This window comes from Littorina saxatilis, linkage group LG7 (assembly GCF_037325665.1).
Source record: "Littorina saxatilis isolate snail1 linkage group LG7, US_GU_Lsax_2.0, whole genome shotgun sequence".
Classification (NCBI taxonomy): domain Eukaryota; kingdom Metazoa; phylum Mollusca; class Gastropoda; order Littorinimorpha; family Littorinidae; genus Littorina; species Littorina saxatilis.
Window position 1 is genome coordinate 25635661 of NC_090251.1, and position 8289 is coordinate 25643949.

An 8289-nucleotide genomic window follows, 5' to 3' on the forward strand; every position below is an offset into this window, starting at 1 on the left:
AATAGACAAAATATCGAACAACAGACGAATCGGTATTCCGATAGTTATATTTAGTTACCGTGGAGATGAAAATGGTTGAGCAGCTGGTGTTTTCGGATTTGAGTCTAAAACACTCCTTTTTACAAACGTGTTATTAATACTGTTTTCTGTAGCACATCTACATAACTATTTTACCTATAAAAAAAAATCGCACAGTCACAAAATTTAATAATTAGCACAAAATAGTTCAGTCACATATGTCTGAGTCACACCCCTCACCTAAAATAAATAAATTCATTCATTAAAATTAACAAAACGGCCACTGACTGTAACAACCCGACACAAGCAACATGACGTCATTGACTGTCCTTGAATTGCATGACGTCATCGATGTAACCTAACCCACAACTCTGCTTATCACACCCTTCCTCATTTCAGAGCTTATTTTGGACAACTCTATTCTAAAATATAATAGTTGTCCCTAGACATCTCGTCGTTGGTCGTTGATTGTTCGATTCTACGAGGTCCCCACAGCCAGGGGATTAAAGATACAGTCCTTCCAAGGGAAACGATTATGTGCACCGCCAAAGATCTGCCCAGGCTTTTACATGGGATAAGAGCGTCCTTCCACTTGGAAACATGTGTGTCCCGGAGTCAACTGTGTGCAGACTCTCCTCGGTGTCCTAACACCCCCGTGTGCACGCATGCCGCGCACGATAAAGATCCCAGGGTCACAGCGAAAGTCTCAGGCCTTGAAAACACGAAGACATGCATGCAAAAAATTAATATGAAGCCCCGGTGTCCGTTCGGCCAACAGCCCATAAAGTAACCATTACAGCACTGACCCAAAACGACCCAACCCGGTCCCAAGCCCATGTTGAGGTCTCCTCTAGCAGCCGGCAGCCAGCTGTCTACACACACACACACACAAATACAAACACAGACACACACACTCACACACATACACACACACACACACACACACACACACACACACACACACACACACACCCCTCCCTGCATTTTTATTTTTTTGTACAAAGCCGGATTTTCCCACGTGTAACATGCCCCCACTGGCTTTGCCGTGAGGGCGTAAAGCTGACATTTTCTTCTAGAAACATACCGACATTCAGCAGCCTGGTTGCTGCCAATGCAGGGTGGGAATGTTTGGCTCAGTTAGTTACGTAACTGACACCTATGTCATTCTGCGAAATTGCAATGATTCTGCCAAGAAACTTGTACTCTGCACAGAAAGCTGCCGAGCTGTAGATTGTTAGTTAGGTGTTCAAGTGGAAGAATGCTCTCATCCCATGTAGAAGCCTGGATATGTCTTCAGGGGTTTACATGATGGTCTACACGGTAAGGAAAATATCTTTCACTGAGACGCTGATTTCTGCTCCTTAGCGAGCGGGCTTGAAGGTCCATTAGTGCTTAGGTCACACACACAAAAATAGTCTGTTTACGGTAACATAGGCCAAAAAAATAGGGTCGGAAGGTCGGGATTTTTTATTTTTTAATTTTTTTTCCCCCAAAACATATTTTTAAGTTATTTTGCCAAAAAACAAAGACTTTTTTTTTTTATTTTTTTGTTCCCCCAAATGTCAAAAAGAAGTCTAGGGTCGCGCGAAAAAATAGGGTCGGTCGGGATACCGTAAACAGACTATTTTTTGTTGGCCTTAACCAATTTCCTAGGGCGTGGGGCAGTGATGTCTGAGTTAGCGCTGAGAGTATTATCGATTGGAAGGCGGTTGGCCTCCCTTTGGATGTGTGCGTGGTGGCTCATAGGTACGTGACCTGCGTGGTGACCTCGAAGGTCTGAAAAAGAAAAAAAGGATAGAAGAAAAAAAATTATTACCACCAAAAAAAAAGATTTTATGTTACTTAAAGGGACACTCCTTCTCGTGAAAACATTTCGGCTCAGTGTCTTCGACCTGGCTAAGCTTTCCCATGGGATGAGGCTCCTCAACTTAGAAACATACCAAAAACGAACATCCTGACTGCTTGCTGTTGGAATTATTTTATGAATTAATTTCTTAAAATGTCACTGATGGCTTTTACGAAATTAATTCAGAAAAAAACCATTCTCACTGTGCGCGGACAGCACCCAGGTTGTTCTTTTTTGGTATGTGACTAAGCGGAGGGATGGTGTTCTCCCGTGTAAAAGCCTGGCCACATCTGAGACGGTGACCCGAACTATTTACACGGGAAGGAGTGTGTCTTTACATACATTGTCACGGTGAGTTTTATTGGTGAGGTGTGTTTCAACTAATGTTGGTAAATCTATCAGGAGCGGAAGGTGCAGAGACAATTTCATAATTTGGTTTCCCCAGTCCGTTCAGCCCACGTTTGATTTTCACTCTTTTACAGCTGCCCCTTGTTCCGTGAGTTGTTTAAAAAAATTTTTTTTAAATAACTACACAAGACAAAGATCTTTTTTCAGACAACACAACTATTCGCTGTGCACAAAGATTATGAAATTCAATTGCAAAATACGTCCTTATAAATTTAGTTCATGTTCGGAGAAACATCACGCCAACATTCCGTGAAGTTTTTCTTCGATGACCTTGAATTTACATCTTCACATCTGTCTCTCCAACGTATTTATTTATTTGTTTATCAAAGGCCTTTTAGAAATGGAAGAGACATTCAAAACGCTAAGAATTAGGCAAACAGGCCTACATAGGCCTAAAACATGCATGACAAACAGACGAAAAACAGACGAAAAACCTGCAGTAAGACAGACTGCCAAACAGACAGATTGTCGGACCATTAGACGGAGGGACAGACAGACACTGGGACTGACTGAAAGACGGATACAGAAAGACAAGTGAAAACAAATTACTCAGATAAAATAAAACCAAGGTCCGGATAAAAAGAAACGTCGGATATAAAGAAAAACTCAACCAAAAAGTTCTGGCCAGGACCCGGTGAATGTCTACTATCCGAGGTCCGGATTAAAAGAAACGTCGATCGGTTATCAAGAAATACTCACCACAAAGTTCTGGCCAGGTCCCGGTCCAGGAAGACTCCTCACCGACGCCTTGCTCTTGCACTTGGGCGGTAGTCTCCCTTCCCACGAGTCTTTGGCACCCGCTCCCCCTCCCCCCAGACTGACCGTCTCCGCCCCCTCCCCCTTCCCCTCACAGCTCTCCTCCTCCGCCACAGGCAGACAGGGGGAGGTACCACTGCCGCCACTGCAGCTTCCCCCACCACCACTACTGTCCCCGGCCAGACCGACCAAGGTTTCAGGGGAGGAAACCGCGTGGCGTTTTTTTGCTTTCTCGCTGGCGCGGTGGGTAGCGAAAGCGTCGTTGACGTAGAAGACGTTGCTGCCTCCCCCAGGGCTAGCGGAGCCAGCGTTGGCGGTGGACGTTTCGATGTGGTCGTCGATGCTGGCGGAGCGACGGGGGACGGTGTAGCTCCGGGTCACCTGGCCCCTCCCCGCTCGTTTGGGGAGGAGGCGGGGGCGGAGAGAGTTCTTGGCAGCTTTCTTGTGCTGCTGTTCCAGCTGTTCGTCCAGCTGAATGGCGGCGTCTATGGCCTCCTCGGCTAACTTCTTCGCTTCGGGCTCGCTGTCCTGCTCCGCTGGGTCTCGCAGTGCGTCCTGCATGGACAGAGGGCAATGGTCAATGATAATCTGTGAACAGGAGTGGTGTGCTCAAGAAATTGCCCAACTGGGTGGGAACCAACCAATGTGTCGGATTAGTTTAAAAATGTGAAAGAATTTTAATGTCAAAGGTAAGGGGCGCAACTCTTTCACACCGCTTGTAAATCCCGACAAAGTTATTTCCGGAAAACGTCTTTTCACGAAAGCCTTAGGTTTTCGTTCCGACCATAGTGTGACTGATCATATTTTTACCCTGAATGCTATAATAGACTTTTTCCTGTCTAAAAAGAAGAGATTGTACTGTGTTTTTGTTGACTATGAAAAGGCTTTTGACCTTGTTAACCGCTCTTTTTTGTGGCAGAAATTGTTAAATTGTGGTGTGCGTGGTAAGATGTTGACGATTGTTCAAGATATGTACTCTAAAGCTAAGTCCTGTGTACAGTGGAACACTAAGTTGTCTGACTTTTTTTCTTGTTCTGCCGGTGTGAGACAAGGTGAGAACTTGTCTCCCCTGCTTTTTTCCGTATATTTAAACGATCTGAAGAATTATTTTGATCGGGAGTCAGCTCTAAATACCTTAGGACGTGAATCCGAAAATGTAAACTGTGACAACAGTGATATTAACGTTCTGTATGGGTTGTTCATTTTGTTGTATGCTGACGATACGGTTATTTTTGCTGAATCGCCAGAATCCTTGCAGATTGCTCTAGATATTATGGACAGATATTGTAAAGATTGGTTTTTGAAATTGAATGTAACTAAAACAAAAGTAATGATTTTCTCAAGAGGGAAAGTAAGAAAAGTTCCGACATTTACATTCAATGGTCGAAAACTTGATATTGTGTATGATTTTCAATACCTGGGTATTAAATTTAGCTACAATGGTAAATTTACTGTTGCACAGAAGAATTTGTATGACCGTGCCTCCAAGGCCATGTTTGCTTTATTACGTAAAACTAGAAAACTGTTTTTGCCTCTTGATGTCCAAATTGACCTCTTTGAAAAAACTGTGGTCCCTATTTTACTTTACGGTTCTGAAGTATGGTGCCCTTACATGTCTGATCTAGCTAACAAATTACAGATACGATTTTTTAAGATGATTTTGAAAGTTGGCAAATCAACACCAACAAACATGGTTTTGGGTGAATTAGGTCAGTTCCCTGTAAGTATTCAAGCGAAATGTCGTATGTTGAATTTTTGGTACAAACTTGCATTTTCAAATGGTTCTGACAAACTTTCTTGTGTGACATATCGTTTTTTATTTAAAATGTATGAATCTGGTGTATACAAGTCAAAATTTTTGCTTTCTGTCCATGGTGTTCTAAATGAGTTAGGCTTTAGTGATTTTTGGCACAATCAAACTATCGATAATGTAACGGATGGTGGTTATTTTAATACTTTCAAAGCACTGATGAAAAATAGGCTACAAGACCAATTTGTCCAAACCTGGCATTCAGAAATAAATAACAATGAGTTTTATTATAATTATAGAATGTATAAAGAGAATTTTGAGTTTGAAAAGTACTTGTCCATCCTGCCGGTTAATTTAGCAAACGCTGTTTTAAAATTTAGAACACTGAATCATAAATTGCCTATACAAAAAGGTAGGACTCTTAGTATTCCCAGACAAGACAGAATCTGTCACAAATGTTCATCAGGTGACCTTGGGGACGAGTTCCATTATATTTTTGTATGTCCTTTTTTTACCAATTATAGAAAACAGTTGTTACGGTGCTATTATTATGCCCGCCCCAATTCAGTTAAATTCAGAGAGCTTTTTTCCACTACAAAAAAGAGTTTATTGCTAAAACTCGCAAAGTTCATGACACTTGTCATGGACTGTTTGAGAAGCGAGTAAAATTTAATTCTCTTTTAGCTTTATACTCCGTTATCTGTTTTGTGTTGTTTGTAATAGTATTTTTTTCCTTATGTTAACTCACCCATCACCCCCCCCCCCCTCCCCCTTCCCCCCATGTCCCATAGTAAAGAAATGTATGTAATTACTTTGTGTGTTTTATTATTATTATTATTATTATTATTATTATTATTATTATTATTATTATTATTATTTATTATTATTATTGTTGAATTGTTTCTTGTATTGTTTTTGCTCTCCCTCACCCCTCAACTCCCTTTCTGTACATAGCCTGATTTCTTTTTGTTTTAGTTCCTTTTATTTGGTGTTGAATGAAATGTGTTTTTATTGTGTTTTTTTAATTTTCCATGTACCCTCACGGGGTTTTATCGGAATAAAACTTGACTGACTGACTGACTTAACATCATGAAACAAGGCTCGCCTAACTGCAAGAAATGAAGACAAGAAGAGACAACGGGAAAAGAATAAAATGCAAGTAGGGTACAAATAAAAAGTGTTTTTTTTTAATACCACACTACACTCGCTACCATCATGTGACTATCAGGCCTTGACGCAAGCATGCCGTTTTTTGCTCACGTGAGTGTAGCCTATGCGATGCTAACTTGTGTCTGTCTGTGCGTGCGTGCGTGCGTGTGTGATAGAAACTTTAACATTTCCGAGTCTATGGATAAAGCTCGCATAAGAAGATTACGTCTCGGTCAAAAGTGTTTGACGTGTGTGATAGAAACTTTAACATTTGAAGACGTCACATTATGACGTAAGAGGGTTAGACGTCACGCGAAGGAATTACTGAAAGTCTCGGTCATTGTTATTGTGAGCGGGCCGAGACTAGTTGGCAGATCTAGTGTCTCGCTTTCTTGCACAGTTTCACCTATGCTTACTGTGTGTGTGTGTGTGTGTGTGTGTGTGTGTGTGTGTGTGTGTGTGTGTGTGTGTGTGTGTGTGTGTGTGTGTGTGTGTGTGTGTGTGTGTATGTGTGACGGAGTGATTGAGTTTGTGTTACTGTTTGTCGATTTCTTACGTGAGCCTTGAAGGCTTCGCCTCTTGTTTATCATCACGTGGCTATCACGCGGGCCATGTAAACATCAGGGTTCTCTTCAATAACCTTGACATTGAAGGCAGTAATCACATTACACGATCAACGTCCGTAAGTGAAACATGACGCCATCAGTGCAGTTTTAATGTAAGCTATGATTGCACGTGACTTCCTGTTGAACACTAACGGGTGTTTCAGTACGTCAGTTGCGATATTACTAGAGCTCACTTCGACAAGTCACGTGATCAAATCTGAAGGGGGAGGGGGGGGCAGTCATTGTTTCGTCCAGACTGTCCACGTTATTGTGTTTGGTCGCATTGCTTGTCTTGTTTCGTTCACAAATTGAACAGGACGTCAAGGTAATGATCCTTTTTGGCTGTCACAGGCTAAGCTGGCTCGAATTTCTGATTTCTGTAGAAAACTGCCTACGTTAACATAAAAATATTTTACCACGACTTCTTCTGTGCGCGCGCTGTTTACAAGCTCAGACTTGAATAAGCACTGTAGTTATATCAATCTGTTAAGTAGGCGGAATAGCCCATCGTTTTGCTTTTTTAAAAAAAAATTCGGAGGGGGGGGGGGGGGGGGGGGGGGAGCCGGAATTCACAATAATCGCTACCTTTACAAAAATAAATTTTGCAATGTTCTGAGTCACAGTCTTGGAATTTCTCCCTTTATGTTCAAAGAACACACAAAATCGTAAAGCCACTTTCGACTTACTCTCGTTTTATTCATCATAATAATAAATAAATAATAATAACGGGCATTTATAAAGCGCCTTATCAGAAGTTCAAAGCGCGTGACAACAATACATGTATACAAAAATCATACAATCACTGTCAGATTCAAACAACACATGTATCATGCACATCTCACATCCCCAGACTCTATACTAAGGAACTATCCGTAGTGTTGTTGGAATCCATTATTATTATTTCTCATTACCGTATTTTTTTTACCTATGGTTCTGCAGCAAAGTCTTGGGATTTGTCTCTGGTGAGAACACACGTGGAACTACAAACCACAGACCCCTTTGTCTTGCTTTGTCTGGCTCAGTTTGGACGGTTTGAGCTGTCTCATTTCTATTGTAACTCGAAGCAGACCGGTTATTCCTGTTGCAATCAGCAAATTGACCTTTCACTCTCATTTCCATAATTTCTCATTTCCATAACAACAAGAGTACAGACAGCCATTCGCAATAGTGCACAACGGTATTTTTTCCCCGTGTCATATTTCCATCCTTAAACGGCAGACAATGAATCAAAATGATTTACTGTCGTTTTTCTAAATGTCATGCAACTGCAACAACAAGGCCGAATCAATGAAATTTAAAAAAACAAACATACAAAAACACACCATTGTTTCTGGAAAGTGTTCAGAAAATGTGTTTCAAAACGTGAACCTTGTCTTTTATCCAGTGTAGGAATCTACCGACTTAATAATAATAATAATGCAAACTTTTATAGCGCTATTCTAGAAAAATGTCTACTCTTAGCGCTTTACAATATATACATCGACCAAGCATACTATACACGCACAGGCAAAGAAACCGACCAAACATAACCAACAAACTATACATGCACAGGCAAAGAAAACGACCAAACATACAATACACGCACAGGCAAAGATAACGACCAAACATAAGCAAACATACTATGACCAATCATAACCAACATACTATACGCGCGCAGGCAAAGAGAACAATCAGCACATGTAATAATTACTGACAACTAATGATGCAGGCATACAATGACAATCCAATACACAGCCTAGGCACAAGAACCACATAAG

The 8289-nt window shown here is 41.3% G+C and overlaps 1 protein-coding gene across 1 annotated transcript in view; it reads right to left on the minus strand.

The window, feature by feature from the left end:
* Nucleotides 1–994: 994 nt before the first annotated feature.
* LOC138970162 (uncharacterized) overlaps nucleotides 995–8289 on the minus strand; it is a 56077-nt gene continuing 48782 nt past the window's right edge. The window contains exons 11-12 of the mRNA XM_070342651.1: nucleotides 2972–3583; nucleotides 995–1794 (exon numbers count right to left, since the gene is read on the minus strand). Of these exons, the coding sequence (XP_070198752.1) occupies nucleotides 1759–1794; nucleotides 2972–3583 (648 nt within the window). The 3' untranslated portion in view covers nucleotides 995–1758. The remainder of the gene's footprint in view (nucleotides 1795–2971; nucleotides 3584–8289) is intronic.